The sequence below is a fragment of the Cryptomeria japonica genome, chromosome 10 (assembly GCF_030272615.1).
Source record: "Cryptomeria japonica chromosome 10, Sugi_1.0, whole genome shotgun sequence".
In the NCBI taxonomy this organism is placed as follows: Eukaryota; Viridiplantae; Streptophyta; class Pinopsida; order Cupressales; family Cupressaceae; genus Cryptomeria; species Cryptomeria japonica.
Genome location: NC_081414.1, coordinates 409464584 through 409490997, shown reverse-complemented (window position 1 = coordinate 409490997; position 26414 = coordinate 409464584). Strand labels below are relative to the sequence as shown.

General features: G+C 37.4%; 1 protein-coding gene across 4 annotated transcripts in view; it reads right to left on the bottom strand.

The window, feature by feature from the left end:
* LOC131038474 (calmodulin-binding transcription activator 4) overlaps positions 1–26414 on the bottom strand; it is a 209216-nt gene that overhangs the window by 91230 nt on the left and 91572 nt on the right. For all 4 annotated transcript variants that reach the window (XM_057970913.2, XM_057970910.2, XM_057970912.2 and 1 more), the window contains exons 6-7: positions 22096–22642; positions 6034–6212 (exon numbers count right to left, since the gene is read on the bottom strand). In XM_057970913.2, the coding sequence (XP_057826896.2) occupies positions 6034–6212; positions 22096–22642 (726 nt within the window). The remainder of the gene's footprint in view (positions 1–6033; positions 6213–22095; positions 22643–26414) is intronic.

Sequence of the window (26414 nt, the reverse complement as noted above, 5' to 3'; positions counted from 1 at the left end):
AAGAGACAATCGGGAAGAAATACAAACATGAGTTTCAAGTGGAAGACTTTTGGATGAATGTCCAGGATGATGTACAAGTCAAAAGAAAGATGCACTCCAGGTTAACCTTGGATCTCATCAGGAAATGCAAAATTTATAGAGTAGCCGATCAAGCCCAGGACACTGGTAGATACCTCCAATCATCCTATGAGAAGGAAGATAAAGAAGTGAAGGTAGATTGGAATGAGCCCAAGGTTTTAGACCTAAGAGCTTTGATGGCTCCCGTTTTATCTTGCACTCGCAGATGGGTGGACGTACAGCATCAAAAGTTGAAGGAGCAGAATGTATCTATGACATTCACCTTGGAAACAAGACCAGAAGAAGGAGAGGCAAGTGTGAGTGAGAATACTTCTCATTCTAAAGGTTCAAAGAGGAAAGAAGTACCTGAGAAGAGAGAGCCTTCCAAGAAGAAGCAGAAAATGAATCCTGATCGCCCACCAAGCACATCTTCTAGGCATGAAAAAGAAGCAAGTCAAGGAGAAGATCAGAGGCAGATAGTGTATGAAATTGATGAGTCTATGGAATCCATGGTACAAAATGATAAACAAGGAAAAGGACAGACACCTCAGCATTCATCGAGTCAATCTCCCCAGGTTGGTGCTAATGAGCAACAAGAAGAAAAGAATGATGATGAAGCAACATCTCCTTTCAGGGAAGATAGACCTCTGCCTAAAGAAATACAAGTGAGGGAAAGGAAATCTATCATTCCAGATTGGATAAAAGAGAGGTTGACAAGGGTAGTTGTGGTCGAAGAGGAAGAACAAGTATTTGACTTGGAAAGCCTCATAGGAAATTCTCATAAAGAAATAGAAAAGAAGAAGGCCACAAAGATGTCAAAGGTAATTAGAGATGAGACAGGATCCAGAAAAGTGTAGATAGCTACACCAGTGGTGGACAAGTATGAGGATGAGATTCTAGCAGAAGAATACGATCTGGAAACATTTGATCTTGGTCCACTTACCACTGTGCAAGCCATGGAAGAAGCAACTGATTCACTGAAAGCACTTAATGACAAACTCAAAGAAGAAATGGAAAAGAATAAGAAACTAGAAAAGGAGGTGAGTGCTTGGAGAAATTATTTTAGCCATCTTAATCAACCTTTGAGACGACAAGATCCAGCAATATCTCCTTTGCATGCACTTCCTCTTGAATCAATAAATGAGGCGAAAAGGGTAAAGAGCTTGGTCCAACTCATGAGTTCTTGGATTGATGAATCTTACAAGGTGGCCATGGAATTTGCAACAAGGATGATGAAGACGGTCCACCGTGCTATCCAAGTTCTTGAGATCATCCATAATCTATTGGTAACTGTGGATGCATTTGCTCACACTAGAGAGGTTGTCATCCCGGTCTTGCAAGTGATAAGAAGGACACCAAGACAAATTCTAGCACAAGAGAAGATAATGAGTGGAGAAGCCCATAGTCTTCTGCAGTGGTCAACTTTGCTCCAGATAAAGTAAGTTCTTTTCGAAGATATCAGTTCTAGGTGTAGCCAAGTTGAGGGAACTATCCACCCTATTCAAGACAAGGTATTTGAGGTATTGTGTACGATCCTTGGCAGAAGAATTGATATCGAGACGGATGTAGACATCCAAGAATTGGAAGACAAGATCAGGATCATCTTTTGCAAAGAGGAGAACACAGTCACTGAAGAGCAGCGAAATCATATGCATGCTACTATGTTCCTGATTGAGAAAACAAAAGAGGTGGAGCTTGGATGGGAGACAACTCTTCTCACTGCCTTTGATCAAGTTCTTCACTTGGAAGAACAAATGAAGAATATTCCTGAGATTCCCATTGCTGAGATTGAGGCGGTCACGTCCAGATTCATTGAATATGCTAGAAAAGAGCATAGAAAGGGGAACAAAGTTCTAGATGAAAAGTTGTTATAAAATGATGTGGCAGCTTAATTCCTATTGGTCTATGTCTCCTCGTTATTTGTGTCAATTCTTATTGGCTATGGATTGATAATGTTTATCTAAATGGGGTCTTTTTTTGTAACAAACCCTAATTAGGGTTTAGGTGTCAAAATCTCAGCCATCGATCTTCTTTTGATCTAGGCCGTTCATTGTATTTGAGGATGCTATATAAGCCCTCACTCATTTCATTTTGAAGGGTGAGAAAAGTTAGAAAGTTGGAGAGAAGCAAGTTTAATTTTGTTAGTAGCAAAGAATTGAGTAGTGAAAAGAGAAAGTTGAGCAATTGTTGTTTATTTGGCTATGCGATCAATGAAATATTGAAGTTATGGTGTTTTGTTGCAATCCTTGTGGCTACTTTCATGGTTGTTTATCTTCTTATATCACTCTTAGTAGAGATAGCATTTAAATTTTAAGTTTGAAGGACGAATGTTGTGCCTGATCTTCGATAAGACTCACATTCCAAACCACTAGCTTCTTACTGATTATAAGAACGCCCTGTGTGGTCAACTGGAAACATTGAGATTGTTTAAGAATTCAATCATTGTTGGAGGCATTGATATGTATCTTACTGATAGTATCTATCCCCTTTAGTGATTTGAAAATCATTGAATCCCCTTAGAAGATTGCACCAATTCCGGTGGAGTTGTAACCTCTTGGCAATACTGAAATTGGTAGAATCTTATCAAGACTAGTCCTCATTAAGTCATTCTTAGGGTTAGTATCTCTTCCTTGAATCCTTTATCTTTTGATCTTTTTGAAAATCTGTTAGTATTAGGAGAATCCTGTTTCCTCTTTCGAAAAGTAGTCACATGAACAAGCTTTCTCTGAAAGTACGTAAGGCCCCTTGAAAAACAGTAAACACAACGACCACTGGTACTTATCCACGAGTAGAGAACCTACGTAAAAGAACCTTGAAGTTTCGCCGATTGATCCTTCTGTGCGATATCTTCAGCATTCGGTAACTTTACTAAAGAGAGGATAAGATACCTCTGGGTATTTTATTCTGTGTTTGGTCGTGTACAAAATACACATCAACACCCTTATATTGTGCAACAAAGTGCACTTTCAAATCATACAATATTGGACTCAGACATCTGCATGCCTCTTATCCTCGACAACAAATATGAATTGACTTTTTCATATATGAGAGTTGATGACCAAAGCAGCCATATCATTTTCATCTGCTAATTTACTGACAACAAAGAGTTCATCCTTTAGGTCTTTCATCATAAGTAGATGCTATGAAAATGACTCACCCTCACCCAACTTCATGAAAATAGGTTTTTCAAAGACCGAAGACTCTTACCTTTTAGTTTGATATTTGTTTTTTACACTTTTCCAAAGATCACCTATAAAGTGGCACTCCGACCATCTAGAATCAATCATCAGAAACAGATAGTTTTAAGTTTTTAACAAAAGAAAAAAAAAAGCCTTTAGGATAGAAATTAAAGTGTTATCCAAATCTGGAAGATTTGAAGCCATTGTGGTTTTCATTTCTAAGATAATTCTATCACAATTCCTAAACTCAATAATAGTGAGTATTTACTATTTTGGGACTCCAAACATTAAACTTTTGGCCTATCAATTCTTGGGCTTTAGCGAAATAATATTGTATATATTGACCATCATTATGTAAATTGTAAACTAAGTTTTATAGGAAAATTTCCAAACCAAAAAATTGCAGACTAATCCAAGATTTTTTCACTAAAATTGGTACAAAATTTGTATGTTTGCACAAAAAAATGCAAAGGGTTTCAAAAATATCAGTTCTCGATAACTTGTGAAAATCATCCCTTGATAGCAGTCCTTTTTATTAAATCTGGCTCTGATAGCAGTCAACGCTTAACAGAAAACTTTAAAAGCAATTTATAGTCAGCCTTACAGAGATCAAGTTAGCCTCCTCACTTTTGGACAGATCAGCCTCAAAATCTTCAATAGCCATCTTTTTGACAAGTTGACCTTTGCACACAGGTTGGCCTGTCTATATAAAATTAAATAAAGGGATCAGCCCTTTCCTTAGTCAGCTCTCTTTAAAACAACTGTCATCCCCTTCTTTAGTTGGCCCTTCACAGAAATTTGTCCCATGACTTGTGAGTGGCAATTTGATATTCTGCCTTTCTCTCTTCAATCTTCTTTGTGATCAGCATACCATCTTGAAGGGCTTCCTCACTCCAAATCAGCAAACACTTCTTGGACCTTTCTTGCACTGATACCAAATGTTGGAAGAATGAATGTACAGAATTTGAGAGAATTAGATGGTACACACTTTAATTGGTGTGGTTTGGTGTGGCTTGATTTATTATTGAATGGGGAAGTTAAAGATGATTGTAACTTATTTCTAAGTTACTTTTTAGACATAACTAATGTGTTATCAAATCATTGACACAAGCAACGTATAAAAAGTGCATTCTAACATCATGTCTAAAATTATTTTACATCTGGGGCGGGGGTCTGGCTTGATTGGCAAGAGCTTCCTGTGGTAGGCATGAGGTCACGCGGTCCAATCTTCCCATTGCCCGAATGTTACAAGAGGGTGTGTTGTGCCAGTGCTACTGGTCATGTTAAAAAGTTTACCCAACGCACTGCAGTTTATAGGGGGGCTACCTGATTCCTGCAGTCTTAAAAAAAAAAATATTTTACATCTAACATGCCCAACTTTTGACAACAAATATGAATTGACTTTTTCAAATGAGAGGCCATAAGGCCCTAGCTAACTTAAGCCATCTGGCTTCACCATCCGAATTCAATCTATAGATTCTATACCCTATAATAAAGAGAGGACTTCAAGAAGATATACCAATTTTATTTTCCCCAAATCACTCCCTGCATTATGCAGATATACCAATTTTATTTTCCTAGATCACTCCCCACATTATCAAGAAACACCCTTTGCAAGTATTGCTTAAACTAAATCACGCATATTGATGACTGCTGAAAGAATCTAATAGATGCATGATAAAATTGCAGTACAATTATTGTAATGAATAATGCATATTTACTTAGTCTTAGCTTGAATATGGCTGCAAGTTCCACTATGGCTAATTTTCAGCTAATTACAGAAGCGCATTTTTGAAGTGTACAAAATTTATTAAATTACAATATCATATCCATCCACATTTTATTCAGGCTCTGACATATGAGTGATGCCTTTTCATTTTATTAGGAACAATACATTTGATTTATCAATATTAGATTTCTCAACACTTATTGGGAAGGTATAATTGTCTTATATTTTCTCAAATGACTTCCTCCATTATATCAGGAAACACCATTGACAAGTATTACTGAACGTTAAATCACACATATTGATGACCGCCCAAAGAAAGTTGAAATAGATGCACCAAAAGATTGTCCTCAAATGTATAAATACATTGCAATGCATTTCTTAATGGTTAATGCATATTTATTATTTACTTAGTATAGCTTGAACATTACTGTTAGTTTCACTATGGTAACAATCCAGCCTGTTACGGAATTGCATTTTGCAAGTGTACACAATGTCAGCTCACATTATCATATTCATCTAAGTTTGTATAGGTTCTGACATAGGGGTGACCTGTTTATATTTTCTTAGGAACGATGCATTTGATTTATTAATCTTACATTTCTCAGAATTTCTCAGTATCATGTTTTCAGACACCTGACCCAAATCTTAATTACAACTTCCATAATATGCATCCCTTTTGTTCACAGAATCTAGACCAAACCATCCAATTGACGATGTATTGAGATTTTCACAACATTCATAATGCAATAAATGCCTTCAACATCACAAAGTTATAGAAAATCCTTTTAAGATATTGCAATCAATCAGAGGATGTATGGCATAAAAGACAGGCAGATAGATAGAGATATATAGGCACTGGTATTATGGAGAAGAAAATGCAAAGATTGAATGTTGGAAAATAAAAATAAAAATCACATGCAATTAGAGGCTTATCTTTTTTTCTGTCATCCCATGCCTAAACTCTTCTGAAGAAATTTGCAGTGCATTTCTTTGAGTTTTAGGTGACGCATCAGCTGTTGATTCATCATCCAATATTTCAGAAATATTACTTGAGCTTGGAAAGCTTACATTACTTTGCCCCTTCAAAATTGATGATGAGAGAACATTATCCCTGGTAGATGTTGTACAAAGCTCCAGCATTTCCTTCCAGGATGGTGAACTGGACTCTGCCTTTTCTAATTCTATTGGAGACAATGCAGTTCCTCCAGTCAATTGTTGACCCAAACGATGGTTTCTGAGGTATGTACCTACAGTCATGTACCATTTATGAGAACAAAAATAAGAGGTTATTGGGCTGCACAAAGAAATGTCTATTAGCAAAGGTAAATCAAATGAACGTTATTCAAGGCAAACACCAACAGAATTGATTCACTGATAATAGCATTTTCTAAAAAGCAATAGTCGAAATAGCAAAAATATGTGAGCAAGGTGCTGTAAACATATTGATAGCAATGCACGAGCAATGTTTTTAAACAGTAATATATGTAGAGAACGTAAGATAAGGTATGCAGATATGTGCATCAAATGACTATTGGTTGGATACCTTACCACTTTTCAAACCCTATGAAAATGAAAACCCCAGCTTAAAACCATCATATCAAAGCCACCATTTTCATTTCATCAAGCAACTGCAAATTTGTAATGTCCCATTTTTGGATTACTCTATATTTTGCCCCAGAATCACAAATTCAATAAAACAGGGAGCATAATATAGTTAGAGATATAACTTTTACCCAAAGGATGTAAAGAAAGATAGATCCTTGTTGAGATCCTACAATCAAGTTAGACAAATATTGAAGATACAATTCACAAGATCAACCATTACTAGGGTTAAAGATCATATATTCATAATTATCTTAGTCATACAACCTATCTAATTTATTGTTTGGATTCAATCAAAACGGAGCTCGCATAAGGAGACATGATAGGGTGCCTGAAGCGATCCTCTACCCTAGGCCCAAGAGCAGATATACCATTCCTCTTGGCCTCATGTGGCCTTCCGCCATCCATATGAGGTGGTGCACCTGGAGAGGTATCCTATAGTCGTTCTCCCTCATCAAGCCACCCTTATTCTCCCTCCTATGACTGAGACTCCCTCGAATCCATCCAAACAATTGATCAATGTAGAAGTGAGAGTGGAAGTATTAAAATCAGGAAAGCCGGATTAGTTTTAGGACTCAAGTGTTGTGCAAGATTTTAAGTTGTTTTTTAAAAAGGTTATTAATATATGCTATGTACCTTGCAAGGGATCTTATTAGTCCCGCCTATCTATAGGCGGAGACTAATGTTTTCAGTCTCTTACTTTTTTAATTAGTTTTGCTTCGAAAACTGTGACGGATTTTTATTTTATAGTTTAACCTATAGTTTAAGGTAAGTTATTTATTAATATTATTTTTCTTTCTATTTTTAGATTTTTGTGATTGGTTCGTATGCTTTTTCCTGGGGTTTTTTTTTTTTTTTTGTTTTTTCATTAAAATTAAAACAGCCGACATATCAAATGCAAGCAAGAAAAAAATTAAACGATTTTCTAATGTCTTTATGTAAAAATTAAAAATTTCACTGTACATCATGAATTAAGTCTTGTTGCTCAAGAAAGAGCATGGTAAAGAGGAATTCACATAAAATAATGTTAAAATATAATTTCCCAAATAATTAAAACCAAAGAAGCCTCCCTATCTAAAACCTGGGGAAATCTGGGGAAATTTTCCATCTGCTATTCAAATCACCAGTAGAAAGCCAAGAGAAACCTTACATTTAGGTTTTTCTCTTTATTTTCCATTTTTTTTTAATTTGATGTGAACACAGAAGACATTGAAACTTTAGCCAAATTCTGCACTCTTCCTTCCGGAAAATTTCAGCTACTCAAAACTAAGCAACAACAAAATAGTGTCAAAGAAAGGAGAAACACAGTACGAAATCCAAGAAACAGATCACCTTCTTCAAATTTTCCACATGCCTAAAACCTAGAATCTAAAATTGCAACAATTTTACAAGCCTGAGATAGAACAATTTTCAACTCAACAACACAGCTAAAGAAGCCACTAATCCGTATAAGAAAACATAAATTTAGAAAATCATCAAAAACAGGGAATATAATATTTAAAGCCTAAATCCACTAACACTTAACTTCAAGTAACTCCAGCTAAGAAGGCTCTAACAAAACTAAATTTATCACATTACACTCATAAAACCACTCAAATGCAATACAGCTCATGTTGCATGGCAAATCACCAATATTTCACAGAGCCAAGAAAATGCATTATTAGAGAACATCCTCTAAATTTTTTTCTTGAAGGAAAAAAATATGAAGAAATCTTTCATAAAATCATATGAAGAAAACAAGAAAATACATTACCACAGAAAATTCTGTAAACCTTTCTCATGGCTTTCAGGAAAAAGATATGTTTCTCACAGAAAACAAAATACTCTTTATAGAAAGAATATCTCGTAAAAGCTTTCATAAAATAAAGGTATACAAGTATCACACAGGGCTATTTAAGCTAGACAACAAAGCATCATTAACTAGCACAGTAATCCATATAAGAATAAGATGCCATCTCCGCCCTGGCATGCACAAGCTTCCATTATACCAACTACTCTGCATTTATTTATTATTCTTATCCAAAAGAAAAAATAGTTTTTTTTTAAAAAACAAAGGATTTACTAGCCTAGCAATGCTCCACGATTTCACGTCTTGGATTTAAAAAATAGAAACAAAGAAGATATAAAGAAGAGGCGATAAATTAGAAAATATAAAGAAAAAAAGAAATCAATTAAAGATATTTATTTTTTATTATTATTTTTTTTTATAAACATTTTTAAACATATAATAATTCTTAAAATTATTCTAAAGATAATTTTTTAGTTTATATAAAATAATTTACATTAAAAATTTAGATAATTGAAATAAAAATATTAAATTATTTTATTTTATTTTCACTATCAATGATTTTAAAATTTGATCTTCTATTAGTTTTTTTAAGATATAGAAATCTCATATTAATTTTTTTTTTTGAATAAAGGGGTAACAACTTTATTAATAATCAGAAACCAGCATTACACAAGAAAACTAGAGCCACAAGGCTCCAGAAGAGAACAACAAACCCAACCAAAAATCACCCAGCTTCATAGCTATCCATATCCTCAGCAAAAATCTTATGCAAGTCCTGACAGTAATTAGGGGAAAGATGTTCCCAACCCTCAACTTTCCAAGCATCACCATGTTCCGAAGCCCACTTAGCCAAACAATCCGCAACTCTATTCCATTCACGAGGAATGTGGATGAAAGACACCCTCTCCATCATAGCACTAATTTGCAAAATCTGGTGCACAATCCCTGCCAACTACCAATTAATCCCACTCACCTTCTGCTCAATCAACAGATTAACAATAATCTGCGAATCCGATTCACAGATAACCTTACGCCACCCCAGCTCATATGCACGCTCCAGGGCATAGAAAATTGCTAGTCCCTCCATAAAATTATTAGACTGCTATCCTTTATGAACTGAAAAGAAGAAAACCACATCCCCCATACAATCCCTACCAACACCCCCAATCCCAGTAGGACCCAGATTACTCCGAGAGGAGCCATCAGTGTTAATCTTAATGGAATCATCCTAAGGGGGCAACCATCTTCCCACCCTTTGAACCTTCTGCTTAGCACGTCTACCTCTCCCGACACAAGATGAGACAGGAGACATCTTCTGCAAACCCAACCTACTCACAATATCAGCCTCTCCTCTATCTAGAGGAAAATTCACCTCACATTTAGCTTCCACCATCTCCTGGATCATGCCAATGATTCTATTCCACACTTACTGAACTAACAGTCTGACTTCCCTAAAAATCCTCCTATTCCTCTCTAGCCAGATCTGCCAAAGTATGAAATGGGCCCAATGTGCCAGATAGTCTGGAGAAAAGAGGACAAAATAGAAGGCCTGCCCAAAATGCTCCAAAACTCCACCAAAGAATCCACGTGAACACAGGGGTGCTTCCACACCCCCCACCAATAATGCCAAAGCAACACCGAGAAAGGGCATCTGAAGAACAGGTGAGAGGAATCCTTCTCTCCATTACCACACAAAACACAGATGGAAGGCCCGTGGAACCCACGCTTGTGAATATTGTACCAGGTTAGACATTTATTCAAAGCCAAAGTCCAAGCAAAACAGTTACACTTTGGCCAAGAGACATTGTTCCAAACATATTTCCACCAGTGCACCTCCCTCCCCTCCAAGCGACGGAACAACAGCTCCCGATACCCCCTGGCAACAGTAAAAACACCCTTAGGATTTGGGGACCAAGCAAGTCTATCCCTATCTTTAAGGGAACTACAGTGTCTACTAGCCAAAATGCCATGAAGCTCAGCGTAGTCTTCCTCCATATCAACAACCGGTCATTCATTGGGAACCTTCCACCGCCCCATCTCCAATTGCCCACACCTATAAACAGACTTAAAGTCGCTCACTCTAGACCACCCTGCCTCCAGGAACCTCTGGCAAAGATTCACTAAATTAGGAAACTGATCAATAATGGGGGGATAACCATCCCAAGAATCCAACCAAAAAAGCACCTCTTCCCCCCTCTTACAGATCCAAAAAAGACCATCTTTTATCAGTGTAGCCCCTTTCTTGAGAGTACTCCAAATCGTAGAGCCTTTTCCTACAAGCGGATATCTTGGGATTTCCTCCTTCGAGATCCTCTGCATATACTTGAAAGACAAAATCCTAGCCCAACCTCGATCCTTTTCAACACACCATCTCCAGTACAATTTAGCCGCCAAAGCCTCCCCAAAAAAAAAAGACTGCCTTAAACCAAGCCCACCCAACTGCTTCGAGCTGCACACCAAGTCCCATTTCACAAGACTCCATTTATAGGAGGACAGGTTTCTTGCCCATAAGAATTGCCTTGCCAAAGAATCCAATTCCTTCACAAACCACTTTGAGGCCACTTGGAGCATACACCTATAAATCGGAAGAGCATGGACCACCGACTGGATCAGTTGAACCCGCCCAGCAAAGGATAACCATCTATGAGTCCAATGTTCAACGTTCATGCGAAATTTGTCCAGAATACCCTGCCAAGAGTCCCTGGGAGGATTACCAGCGGAGATAGGAATACCCAAGTAAGTCAAGGGAAGAGAACCAACCTGGAATCTCAAGATATGAGCAATCCTCAACTGAATAGTTCCAGGTGTGTTGAAGAAGATAATGGAAGATTTATCCTCATTGATCAACTTGCCAGAAGCAACAAGATAGACATCCAATATTTTATGCAGATTTATAGCTTCTTTGATCCTAGCCAGTCCCATCAGAGCCGTTTCATCCACAAACTGCAAATGGGACTGAGGAGGTATGTCATTACCCCAACTCCAACCATGAATAATACCCAATCCCACATTATACTTAATCAATCTCCCCAAACCCTCAGCCAGAAGAATGAATAAGTACAGGGAAAGAGGGTCCCCCTGACAAAGACCCCTGGACGCACCAAACAACTCAGTATGATCTCCATTAATTAGCAGAGAGAATGAGGTAGACGAAACACAACTCATAACCCATTGGATCCATTCATCAAAAAAACCAAAGGCCCTAAGAGTTTTCTGGAGAAAGGACCATCGAACTCTATCATAAGCCTTTGCCATGTCCAACCTAATAAACATAGCTTTTTCCTTGGTAGTTGCCATAGAATGAATGGTCTCAGTAGAGATGACCACTCCATCCAAGATTTGACAGCCCTCCACAAACCCACTCTACTCTTCAGCAATGACCCCCCCCAGCCAATTCTTCAGCCTTTCTGCTATCAGCTTAGAAATAATCTTAAAATCACATTACAAAGAGAAATAGGACGGACCTAGCCTAACCGGTCAGCCCCATCACACTTGGGGATGAGCGCAATGAAAGTCGCATTCAAAGCCCGAAGCATCTACTTACTCCTCTGGTACTCTTGGACCACCTCCAATAAGTCCAATTTGATAATGTCCCAGAATTCTTGATAGAACTCAATCGGAAACCCATCCAGTCTAGGAGCCTTCCCCTTCTTCATGTGAAATACAATCCTCTCAAGTTCGTCCAACAAAATAGGTCCCATAAGCTGCTCATTCATCTCCCTAGTAACTAGAGAAGGAATACAAGCAAGAACCTGATTTTCCTCTTTCGAATCCCCCTAAGAATCCTCACTAAAAAGGGATTGGAAATACTGCATAGACTCCCTAGAAATCTCCTACAAGGATAAACACTGCTCACCTCTATCATTAACCAGCACAGGGATGGAATTGCCATGTCTTCTTGCTTTCACTGAATTGAAAAAGAACGCAGTATTCTTATCCCCCGCTTGAAGCCAATCAATACGAGCTCTCTGTTTCCAGTAGATTTCCTCCCTAAGCTCGCACTCCTCTAAATCCTTGACTGCCCTGACTTCCTCCCTAAGGCAGGCTTCTGACAATCCATGCTCTCTAATCTCTCTAGTAATGCCATTCAACTCTAATTGGGCAGCTGTCTTAGCATGAAAAATATTACCAAAACACTGACGATTCCACCGTTTAAGCTAAAACTTAACAAATTGCAGCTGCTTGGCAAAAGTGTACATGGTAGTGCCAAAGGCTGGCCTCCCTTTCTTCCACCACTTTGCAACATGAACCTGCAAAGAAGAATCTCGCAACCACATAAGCTGGAATTTGAATGAAGGAATGCGAGCGACCCGAGCAGAAGAGGACACCAATTTGATGGGCCAGTGGTCCGAACCTTTCCAATCTAAAATCTTGGAGCATGTAGACCATCCCCCACCAACCCAAATACTAGAAACCAGAAGCGATCCAGCCTCTCCACAATCCAATACTCCCCTAGTCTCCTGTTGTTCCAAGTGAACAAACTATTACCGGGTTTGATGTCAACAAGATTCAAGGTTGATATACTATCCCGAAGAAGGAAGGAAGAGGGCTCCAACCGCATAACATCATCCTTCTCACTCAAATCTAAGATGGCATTGAAATCACCCGCCATAATCCACGGATGAAAAGGAAAAAACCCTCGCATAAAAGTAATGAGACCACACATTCTGCTTACCCTGAAGATCAGTGGGGGCATAAATGTTAGTAAACAAGATATATTCCCCAGTCTAGAGACTAGAAGCAACCCCGGATAAAGATGATCTAGAAGAAACCCACCATATAGGATGAATCCTCAAGGGGTTCCAAAGACAAGCCACACCTCCAGAGGAGCCAAATGCCCCAATACACTGACATTCGCCTCTCCCCCATAGCTTAGGCACCAGACCCAACATACTTTCCACAGATAATTTAGTTTCCTGCAAGAAAAGGACATCATGAGAATGACTCCTAATCAATTCCCGAACAGCTTTTTGTCTAGGGCCATTGTTCAAGCCCCTCACATTCCAAGAAAGAACAGTCATTTTGGGGGATTAGAAAAATGAGAATCCAAAGTCTTTACCGACCCTAACTCAACCAAATTCTCCCCCATCAATTTAATCTTATCCAAGTCCTTTCTACCAACCTTCGAACTCTTCTCCATTGCTCCTTTCTTAATGTCTTTTTGAAGAAGACCCAGATGTAAAGAGATCTTATTACTTTTAACCCCAACAGAGTCCAATTTATGTGTTGCAGGAGAAACATCCCCACCAACCATCTTCACTTCAACACTAGAGATGGGTCCCTTCTGAGCCAATACCTGTTGATCCATCTCCATTTGTTGACTTCCTACCTCCTGCAGACCCTGGGTAGGATCCAAGTTCACACTATCAACATCAACCCAACTGCACTATGATCCAAAGGAATCATCCCCGGATTCACCTCCTACTAGCTAAGGTCATCCAAGGCTTCAAATCTGTTAAAGGTATCTTCCTCCTGACTCTCCTGCAAAGACCTCTTTTGACCTCAATTCCTATTCTTTGTCTTAACTGGGACAAAACCATCAGCACCCACAGCCACACCAGACATAGAAGCTTTTCCTTTATCAGCCCCATCAAGATTATGGGACGGCTGTTGAGGCTGATGCTCAGCCGATTTAGACCTAGGGCACTTGCGCTGCAAATGACCATACTCATGACATAGACAACACCGGAAAGGTAAAGTCTCATAATGAAGTTGTTGGACCCAAGAGTAAGAGCCTGCACACATATCTATAGCATCTGCCAAAGGCTTACTAAGATCGGTTTCAACACAAATGCGAGCAAAAGTCATTAGCTTTCTCCCCAAGGTTTGCGTTGAAGATCCAAAAGGCTTCCCAAGCAGTGAAGCGAGCATTCGCAACACATCCTCCTCACAACATTCAACTAGAAAACAAGGTAATCGAACCCACATTGGGACCCGATTCAGGAGCTCCTCTAAAGGGTTAAATCCCGCATGCCAACGTTTGATGAACAACCCCACCTGGTTATAAAAATAAGGGCCTCCCTCAAAGACCCAATTGCGATCATCCAAGCAATTAAAAGTGACCATGAAGTAGTTGTTTGCCAACAGAATAACATCCATTTCCCCTTCCGGCGCCCAAGTCCTCTGAGCCCAATTCTCCAAAAACTGTAAAGAAACCCTCATCCCCAAAAATTTGCAGTATAACGAGTGCTTAGAGAAATATTCAACGTCTTTAGCAATCATCTCAAGCGGAATTACCAATTTCGGCCGCTCTTTGCATCTCTCAAGGCAGCCATTAATCTTCGAAATCCGAGCACCATTGGACAAACTAGCACTAGCGATACTTGGATCTAGATCAAAAAGATTATTAACAAAGGTCTTAGAACCATTGGATGGTGATTTCGAGCCCAGCGCTAGTCGAAAATCCATACCGGGTCAAACCCCCGAGGCATCACTACCAGCGAAAGACATCGCACCCAACTGCCAAACCACAACCCTAACAAAAGAGGGCAAGGAGGACTCCCACCACGGTCAACACCGAACCCCCACCACGGTCAACAAAAACCGATCACCCACCCCTCCCAAACGCAGCCACAGAAAAGAAGGGGTTTAAAAACCCCCTCACCCCAAAGGCTCCCCCCCATGCTGCCGCAAAACCAACCCAGCCGTACCCTGCACCAGCACCCTTCCCACGGGCCCCCCCGCAGCCACCAGCACCAAACACGGCCACCAAAGGAGACGCTGCACCCTGCAACCTACCTCACTTCCCTCCCCACCACGCACAGACCAAGAACAACGCTCACGAGCTAGGGATCGGATGCCCTAGCTCAAAACCAGCAGCCTCCCTCGAACGCGACGCCATCCTCAATCTCATATTAATTTAAGTAGTATTAAAAATTCATATTAATATTATATTTTTTTTTTAAAATTATTATTAATTTGATTTTACTTGTAATTTTTAATGTAAAAATTTAAATTTGAATTGCATCAACTTAATATAGTTTTTTTCTTTTTCTTTTGGTTAAAAAATATAATTTTGTTAACCACTGTAATATTATAAAATAAAATAATATGATATAAGCATGCTACATTTAAAAACAAAAAATATTGATATAATAATATTATATATTTAATTCTTATATAAAATTATTATTCAATTATATTTATTTTATTTCTAAAATATATATTATAATTTATACTTATTATATGCATGCAATATTTTAATATTATATTATATACCATTCCTTATATATTTATCTCCTCCCCTTTTATCTCTTCCTCTTTATATATATGCCTCTTCCTCTCTCCCTCTCTCCCTATCAAAAACATAACATGTGCACATTGGCAATAGATCCTTATTACTCTATCACTCTATATCATCATGTAGATCTATCATTCCTTATCATCCTTCCTCTATATCTTGCTATCTCTTCTGCTTTATATCCCCCTCTCTATCTTCCTCCCTCTCTCTATCTTATCTCTCCCTCTACCTCTCTCTCTATATATCTATTTGTCTCCCTTTTTGTCTCGCTCTATCTTTCTCCTACTCCCTCTATCTCTAGACATGTGTTTGTCTATTCATTTATGTCTCTCTCTCTTTGTCCCTCTCACTATTCTTAGACATCTATATCTATATCTTATTGTCTCTTTATTTATATCTCTCCATACTTCTTCTCCCAACTCTCCCTTTATCTCAATCTTGTTATCTCGCCCTCTCCATACACCCCTATATCTCTTCCTTACTCTATTTCTATCTATATATCACTTCATATCTCTATATTAATCTTTATCTCTCCCTATATCTCTCCCTCTTTCATATTTATCTCTTTCATCTCTATCTATCCCCATCTCATATTTTTATCTCTCCCTATATCTCTCCCTCTTTCATATTTATCTCTTTCATCTCTATCTATCCCCATCTCATATTTTTATCTCTCTCCCTCTCTCCTCTCAATATCCCTTTCCTCCATCTCCATCTTCATCTATACCTTTTTTTTTTATCTCCATGTCCTTACCCCCTCCCTCTCACTCTTCCCCACTCCATCTCTCCTTCTCCCCCTATTATGAACATAACATTAGCCTAATTATCTTCTCAATTCATAGCTTTTATTTCACTCTTGATTGGATCTTTGTAAGTGGATGCATAGTTGATTTGAAGATATCACTTCTTCATTAAGACCTTTGTAACAAAAACAACATCACTTGCTAAATGGCCTACCAATTGAACTCATTTAATACACAAGAGCATGCAACTAATAGACCAAAAAAATTCATAATTGATCTTCCACACCTCTTCGACATACGTATTGCACACCAAGGTACAATTGCTAGTTTTAAGCTAATGTCAAATTGCTCCATCAAATGTCTTTTTTCACTTTCACTGCTAAAATATCTCTGTGTTTGTTTCAATGTCAAAACAAAAATGGTGGCAAATAAAAAGACAGTTGGCCCGAGGTACCAGACAAGCCAAAAAACACATAGCATCAATCACTAAGCTCCTTGTGAAATCTAGAAACAAGAAGCAATCCATTTATTATTTTCACAAAAAATAATAACTTGAATCATTTTTTAACAAATAGTCAGGGACTCAAGCTGTATCACAGCTCTTGTTTTTTAGAAGCATCTATTTTCTCACAGATTTTTCCTAAAAAGCTCTCTTCGAAAAGAAAAGAAAATATTTAAGTGTTTCTGCTGGAATAAAATTCTTGTCAATTCTTCAAATTGTGCAAAACTGTGTGAGTAATGATTTTGTTATGCTAGATGCAATTTCATTGCTCAAAGTATGTATGCACCTTAGTATGAATGATGAATTTTATTATACTAAAGGTCAAATTTATAGTTTTAAACCTGTCTTGTACTTTGTGTAATATTTTAAAGGTTTTACAAAATAAATTTATAAATCTAGGCTTTGTACTGGGTTTGCTTAATTATGCAACAGTATTTGCTCTCTGCTTTGTTAATCTCCTTAAATTTGTGAAATTTCATGCATCATTGTTTATTTGAGCAATCCTTTTTATTTTTGTGTGCATGGATTCTTGTTCTCTATAATTTATCCATAAATTTGTACGTGTGTCTGTTTTCATAATACCCAGAAAATATTTGCATGAGGTGTTTAGTGCCTCTTTCAACCAAAGTCCTATGAAACGGCCCAAAATATTGCATTGCATATTTTTTTTTCTTTATTATTCTAAAACCCTAGACCAAAGCTCGTGAATATTATAAGTGTCATACATAATTTTATTTGTTTGTTACACAAGGGAGCTGTCCCTTTCAACACAGAGGGAAATCACATTGTTTATACTTATAGTGATCTTCCTATAGGGAATCACATTGTCCATGGAAATTGTCATTGCCCATTGGATGAGTCATATGCAATTTCACATAAGAAAGCGGTGACATTTTTAAACACTAACTGACCTATTACAGACTGTACAACCTAGGATATCCAGCAAGGGACAGCTGTTTTATGCTGGCAGTAACTTATGTGTAGAACACTATTCTTCTACTGAGGGAGGGTGGGGGGTGAATCAGCAGAAAATATAAACTTTCAAATCCTTAACAATTAGATATTCTTGATAAATTGAACAACTTAAAATCAGAATTGAAAAGAATGCAACCACAAGTAGAGACCAGTACACAAGAAATACGTGGAAAACCCAGAATGGGAAAAACCACAGTGAAAAGTGCTGCTAGGATCTACTGTCCTAATCCAGCCTCGTGATTAAAATGTGTACAAATTTTAAGGGCACCAACCCTAAGGAATCACCAAACTCCTTGTTAGGGCACCAACTCTTACAAATTCACCACTTATCAAATTGAGCACCAACCTAGCATCCTTAAGACACCAACCTTAAGAATGTCACAAATAAATGAATTCCTGACTTCAAATCTGAAACAATACAATATTGGAAACATACATTGAAATTGTTACAAACTGACACCATAAGTCTTCAGCTATATGAATCAGTTCTATATTCAATCTGCAAATAAACTTTTGTATCCTGTCTGCAGTCTTTAGAGAAGCCCTGTTTACACCAACTTAACACAACTTCATCAAGCAAGGTATGACATATATATCACTGCTGATCTTTTTACGATCTGAAACAATTATAACAACATCTACTCGCAGCACTGTTTTGCTCTGCCAAAAACAAATAGATTACATAATCACAACATACCTTAATCTTCCACTATGATTTGCATACTTTCAACATCTTACAACAAGGTTTTTTCTACCAGTTCATCAGCATTCTTATTCATATTCTCAGCATCTTGCACACCACACTCAGTAATCTAAAACAAATTCTTGTTTATAAGTTTTGATGTTTTGGACAATAGATAACCTTCTGCTTTTCTAAGTACAGATTTTACTACAAAACTTGCTCAGCATTATTCAACAACACACCCTCTACATGCCTCTAACATGTATCAAGGTTTTTTCTACCAGTTCATCAGCATTCTTATTCATATTCTCAGCATCTTGCACACCACACTCAGTAATCTAAAACAAATTCTTGTTTATCAGTTTTGATGTTTTGGACAATACACAACCTTCTGCTTTTCGAAGTACAGATTTTACTACAAAACTTGCTCAGCATTATTCAACAACACACCCTCTACATGCCTCTAACATGTATCCATATAAATAAAAACTAATAAGTTGCAACTGATCATAGCTGATTAGGTTGGCAGTTAATGATTGGTTTTAACCTCTTTCAAACAATCTTAGAGAATCTGTCTTCACATCGATGATACAAAAAAAATGTCATAAAAAATATGTTACAACTGCTCTATTCACAACTGCTCAAACTCCTTATAACTGTTAACTGTCCCACGGGTATAACTGATCAGTCTTAACCAACAATATGTATTTGTTAATGCTTAACACATTGGGTGAGACAGTTAGAGCAACCACTCATCAACCAAACGTAAGATAAAGAGATTCATTTCTGATTTTGACATACTTGTCATTCACTCTTAGTTTATGAATTTTTCATGGAGATACAGTTCAAGATACAAAAGAAATAATGGTAAATTAAAATTTGATCCAATTTCCAGTCTGAAATCACAGTTGATGTAGATTTACTGTTTTGTTATCATAATACCATGTTTTACTATTTGTTTCTTCTGTCAGATCCAAGGTACAAAATCAACAGATCCAAGACAAAATCTTCAACAATGACATGATGTGATGCTACCATTGAATATAGATCTGATATATACAATCTGTAACATTTCATTATCAATCTAGGGTTTCAGAATCTCGACATCAATGACAAATGTATAGACATCTAACACTATGTTCAGATTCCAAAAATGTTTAATCATACATTTAGTTCACAAAAGCTATATGCCATAGTTGAACTACTTGCCAAAAGCAAAAACTCGCCAAGGCCCGAAAAAAAAAAGGGTGAAAACTCGGCAAAAAACTCAGCAACTTAAAAAATTGCTTAAATTTAATTAGAAATGCATTTTGTTTGCAAAATTCAATGAGGAGATGCATCCAATGAGTCAATAAATGAGTACACAAAGAAACAAGCTGAGTACTAGATATATTTGATTGATTTAAATGCAAAATGTGTACAAAATGGCATCCTCTTGTGGAATGCTAACGGCTGAGCCAGATAGAATAAAACAAAATGAAATAGCAAATTGTTTTTGTAAAACTAAAGTAAATACTACATCAAAACATTTTACATGTTCCTCTTCCCAGCTCTAGTGAAAACCAGGGGAGAGATAGAACTAGAGGGTCTAGTCCTAGGAGTCTGATGTGGTTCCCCCACCTCGCTAAAATGAGGTTGAGGGTAGCACCCCTCACGGGGGTCTGAGGGTGAGAGAGGGGTAGAGAGATAGGTCTAGATCTTGGGGGAGAGAGGAGAGAGTGAAATAGAGAGTGGTAGAGAGAGGGGATAGAGGAAGAGTGATAGGGAGATAAATAGGTGTAAAATTTGGGGCAGATAAAGTGAGTGAGATAGAGAGACAATAAATGAGTACACAAAAGAAACAAGTTGAGTACTAGATATATTTGATTGATTTAAATGCAAATTGGGTACAAAATGGCATCCTCTTGTGGAATGCTAACGGCTGAGCCGGATAGACTAAAACAAAATGAAATAGCAAATTGTTTTTGTAAAACTAAAAGTAAATACTACATCAAAACATTTTACATCTTCCTCTTCCCAGCTCTAGTGAAAACCGGGGGAGAGATAGAACTAGAGGGTCTTGTCCTAGGAGTTTGATGTGGTTCCCCCACCTCGCTAAAATGAGGTTGAGGGTAGCACCCCTCGCGGGGGTCTGAGGGTGAGAGAGAGGGGTAGAGAGATAGGTCTAGATCTTGGGGGAGAGAGGAGAGAGTGAGATACAGTGGTAGAGAGAGGGGATAGAGGAAAGTGATAGGGAGATAGATAGGTGTAAAATTTGGGGCAGATAAAGTGAGTGAGATAGAGAGAGCGAGAGAATGCTGATAGGAGACGACTGATTACTGAAATTTGACTATCTAAAAATTTAAAAGATCTTTTAAAACCTAGAATTTGCATTATAACTCTTAGAGATCTAAAACCACTCTCAAACATCCTGTCAATATATACATGAAATATAACTTAAAGTATAAGAAAGGACTTATACCTAAATGTTATATTTCATGTATATATTCTGATGAAGAGAATGAAACTGACTTGAAAAACAAAAATTAGATAATTTTTTGATGTGTTTGGGCCTCTTTTTTTTAAGTAGCCGAGTTTTTGCCAAAGACTCGCCAAGTTTTTGCCAAAGATTTTTTTGTGCGAAATGGCATAATTACTCGCTGAGCAAACAAACTCACAAATTTTTCAAAACTTGTCAAGTACTCTGCGAGTTTTCCATGTATGCTATACACTTTATATGCAAAAATCATATTCAGATTGGAAGTCTACAACAAAATTATTAACGATGTTACAGATTTTCAACCAAACTTTTAAGTTGTTTCTAAGCCAACGCCTATTAATCAGGTGTTGGGCGTAACCGTAGTCAATCGGGCATATTGGAGTGGGTGGTGGGACACCTAACCAACATTTTAACCGAAGAACAAGGGCCCACAATTAGGATAGAGTGGGCCAAAGCATTATGATAAATAACATTGTTTAGTGATGCTAGAATTAGACTGCGGTGGTTCGAGTGGAACATGCCCTATGAGAAAACAACTCTCTAGCACGCTGGTTACCCCCCTCTAAAACTCCTATCACTCCTATCCTTATTGGATTGGACACTGACTGGGGCGTAAGATCACCCAGGTCTGTTGATGTGTTGCTCGGGAGATTTTCCACAAGATAAAGGAAACTGCAAATAACAAAGCTCAATGGGATTGACTCTGACCAATTCTAATATCAACAAAAAAAGAAATTATTGAGTTCTTAGATTCTTAAACAATCCCTCTATATAACCAAGAAAATAAAATTAACATCTAATGAGGAATATTTACCAATCCTATCTAAAGATGCCAGTTGATGATATAAACAAGAATAAATTAAATGAAGGCCCACCAGTAATCAATGGAAGATTGTACATAAAAGTTAAAACATAATTGCAGATCAAAGGGCACATTCAGTATCAAAATATATAATGCATCATGTGTTATGCCATTCAGGAATGCTTTTAATGAAGGTTATGTAACACTCATATAGAAAATAACCCAAGAAGCTGTCTCTGTTCATGAATCAGTAAAATCACATTTCGAGCAGCATATAATGTAAGGAGAAAAAAGCTGTTGTAAAAGGCAAGTAAACCTGGATTTTGAAGCAAAATGTCAATGTTCAAGTTCTTCGGATTCCTCAAAATTTCCCTCCCTTGTTCATCTTGTCCCTGGTATTGACTGCCCTGTACCAAAGGCGTAAGCATATCTTGGTTTGATAAATCATTTTCTAAGATTGGAAGGGCAGAATTTGTTATTCCCGTATTTGATGGATCCCAAGAAGAAATATTATCCTCACAGTATGAAGAAACATCAGTATCTAGGCTCAACTCCTTCGTGAGATGTTGGAGACACGAAATATCCTGGTGTGCTGAATATGTCCCATCATGTGTCAAGAAATTACCAAGATCTCCATTCTTGTTTATGTCATCCACTGAATCCAGTTCATCATTTTCAATGACTAGCCTAGAACTGACTTCCTCTACTGATAATGGACTAGAAGAAGTCCAAGGTGATGTATGTATTCCACTGGTTCCAATTCCGTCACTTGAGTTTTGCACTTGTCTGTAATTTAAGTTTTGATTCTGAACAGATAAAGAACAATCTTTTGAGAACCCAGGAAGTGAAGAACTGAATCTTCCCTGCAAAATCAGTTAAATATAATATCAGATGTCAGGGTCTTTGATCATGCTTAAAATTCATAAAACTTACATTTCCACGTACCACAGAGGGAAGGAATTTACAATGTTCTTAATTTCCCCCATAAAGTGACTAAATAAGTCAATTCAATATATAATAATAATATTCAACTTTATTAAAATAATTAATTATATATAAGTTGCCCATAAAAATAATCCTTCTCTGAAACCAATTTTCCCTTGGGGTTTTTGTCCAAGGGTTTCAACCAAAGTTACCCCAAGTTTCTGGGACGAGGACGATAGGGGACGGCGGGACGCGTTTCCGGGACGGCAAATTTTTTTGCCAAATTTGGGGACAGCGGGGGACGACAAAGGGGACGACTATATAAAATATCGGAAAAATTTAAAATATATAGGAAAATTTCAAAATTCTAAATGTTCATATGAAAACATGGATAAAGCATGCATACATACATTATATTCATATGAAAACAATAAAACATGGATATAGCATGTGTATGATACTATGAAAAGATGAAAACATTTTAGAATGTAAATTCTGAACATACAACATTGTTAATACTCAATAGACAATATGCAATTATGCATTCATAATGTTAATGCATTAGTAGCTTCTGCAAGATAAGAATCTCCTAACTCTCTACTCTGTTATTAGTTTACTCATTCATGCTTTATGTTTATCAGACTATAACATTGATCATAATTATGATATTGATATTGGATAATGATGGATTAGATTGACGATCTACTTAACTATGTTAAGCGTCAATCTAAAGGGCTATCGGGCTACTAACCCGATAGCATATTAATGTCAATTCATATATGAATCAGCATTAATATGCTATCGGGATATTAACCCGATAGCATATAATGCTAACCATAATTGTTATTGTTTACTTTATATTGATCCATTATTATATGCTTGATACCGATTCATTATCGGGTATGTTTTATCTGAAACAATTAACAAATACCGATTCATGATCGGATGTGTTTATAAGCGCTGTTATCATTAACAGTGATACCGATTCACCATCGGGTATGTTCATAAGCATTAAACGATTCATTATCGGGTATAAGCATTGTTATCATTATACCTATACATTAATGTTTGTAGCACCGATTAGTTATGGATCGGTTAATGTTAGTAAGGGTCACGACCAAGTGACATCTTGGTCGGACATGTCTAAAAGACATGTCCGATCAAGGTGCCACTTGATCGTGGCCATCCTACTACTTATACATTATTCAAACCAAAGGAGATGACATTGAAATCGATACATGTTCATCCTCCTAACCTGTAGTAAAAGAAAGATAGCAATATTAGTGTCATAGTCATAATATCAAAAAATTAAAAAACACCATCCTGCATATAACCTGTTCATTAAATTGGAAATTACAATACTTTTACATGGTATCAGAGCCAAGTTGATCGAACTTGAGGCTATTTAATTTCGTGAAACAAACTTAAGAACAAGTTTATGTACTACATCACATTTCTTCAAATGGCCAGTGCTATCAAATTTGAAGACAGACTCGGAGGTGGCGATGATTTTTCAGCCTGGAAATTCAGAATTCAAATGATCTTAAAGGAGAACAAAGTGGATTTGTTTGTTCAAACCAAAAATGATCAACCCAAAAATGAAACTGACAAATCAGCATGGATTGAGGGAAATGAAAAGGCAATAAAAATAATAGTTGATGGGGTGAGAAAAAACATAATGCCCCTCATAAGAAAACATCAGACAGCCTATAAAATGTTCAAAGCTCTTGAAAGCACATTTGAGATATCAAATGCAAGTCAAACTCTAGCATTAAAACGAGAAATAAATCACATCACCATGAACAAAGGGGAGACAATCAACGCCTACTTATGCGGATCAGTTCTAAAAGATGAACTTGCAACTCTGGACTATGAGATCCAAAGCAAAGAGTTAACACTCATTGCTTTGGATGGGTTGCCTAGTGGATGGAGCACATTCGTCCAAGGCATCAGTGCAAGGTTCAAATATCCCAATTTTGAAAGATTAAGGGATAACTGTCTCCAAGAAGAATCAAGATTGAACAAGATGGGAATGAAACACAAGAATATAGATGAAGACCTACAAGTTCTAAACACCAACTCCACCAAGCAGAACAAGAAAAGGCAGTCTAGAAAGAGAAAAGGTCGTCAAGGCAAGAATACTTCAAAGAAGGACTTATCGCACATTCAATGTTACAGATGTGATCAATAAGGACACTTCGTTGCAAAATGCCCGGAAAGAACAAAGAAACATGCTACATTTGTTAAAGCAGGAAAGACTAAAGGGGAAGATGACTCCGGGAAATACATATTCTACTCAGCACTCACAAGTCAAGCTTCTAACAAAATCAACTCATGGGTGATTGACAGTGGTTCATCCAGGCACATCACTGGGTTTAGAGAAGTACTTGATTCCATGACAGAGGAGAGTGATGAGGACGTAACCATCGAAGATGACCCCACACATCCAATCAGAGGAGTAGGAACCTACACCATCAAATTGAAGACAGGCATAACCCTGCGGTTTGAAGGAGTACTATATGTCCCTGGCATCAAAAGAAATCTAGTCTCTATATCGGCACTAGAAGATAGCGGATACAGAGTGACATTCATGGACAACAAAGTATTGGCTTGGCCAAAGAACTCCTCCATCAAGAAGGCAATGACCATTGGACAGAGACGGGGCTATTTGTATGAACTGTGCACGGAACCTAATCTAGCCCTAATCCATGAAGCCACTAATGCAAATGAAGTTTGGCATAGAAGATTAGGTCATCTGAATTTTAGGGCTTTATCTTCAATGGGAAACCTTGTCACAGGTCTACCCAAGTTAAAGCAAGATCATTCAGGGGCATGCAAAGGATGTGCCTTAGGTAAGAATACCAAAGGTGAATTCCAAAATAGTACTAGGAAAACTAGCAAAATTCTAGAATTAGTTCATTCTGATGTATGCGGACCTATGTCCATATCCTCTCTAGGGGGATTCTTGTATTATGTAATATTTGTTGATGACTACTCTAGGAAGACTTGGATCTACTTTCTGAAAAGTAAAGAATCAGAAGAGATCCTCTCTACATTTAAAGAATTTAAATCACTAACTGAAAACGAGACTCAGGAAACAAAGTTAAAACCCTAAGAACCGACAATGGGGGAGAATACACATCAGATTCATTTAAAGAATTTTGTAGATATAATGGGATTAAGAGGGAGCTTACTATACCTTATAACCCTCAACAAAATGGGGTAGCGGAAAGGAAAAATAGGACCATAGTTGAAGCTGCCAAGGCCATGATCCTAGATCAAAACCTTAACACAAATCTCTGGGCTGAAGCATCCAGCACCACTGTATATATACAGAATAGGTGCCCTCACTCCCATCTTGAGGACAAAACTCCTGAAGAAGTATTCACTAAGATTAAGCCTAATATTAGCCACCTTAGGATATTTGGATGCCCTGTCTATATCCATATACCTAAAGAAAAGAGACTAAAACTAGAGCCTTCTGGAAAAAGAGGATTACTTGTAGGATATAATGAAACCTCCAAAGCCTACAGAATCTATGTACCTAGTCAAAGAAATATTGAACTAAGTAGGGATGTAATATTTGAAGAGGATCTAGCTTTCAAAAGAGCTCAGAACTTCATAGAACCTGAAATCTATGTACCTACCTCTAACTTCGATGAAAATCCTGCTCCTGAGTTTCAAAGGGAGAATCTAGATGAAACTGAAAAT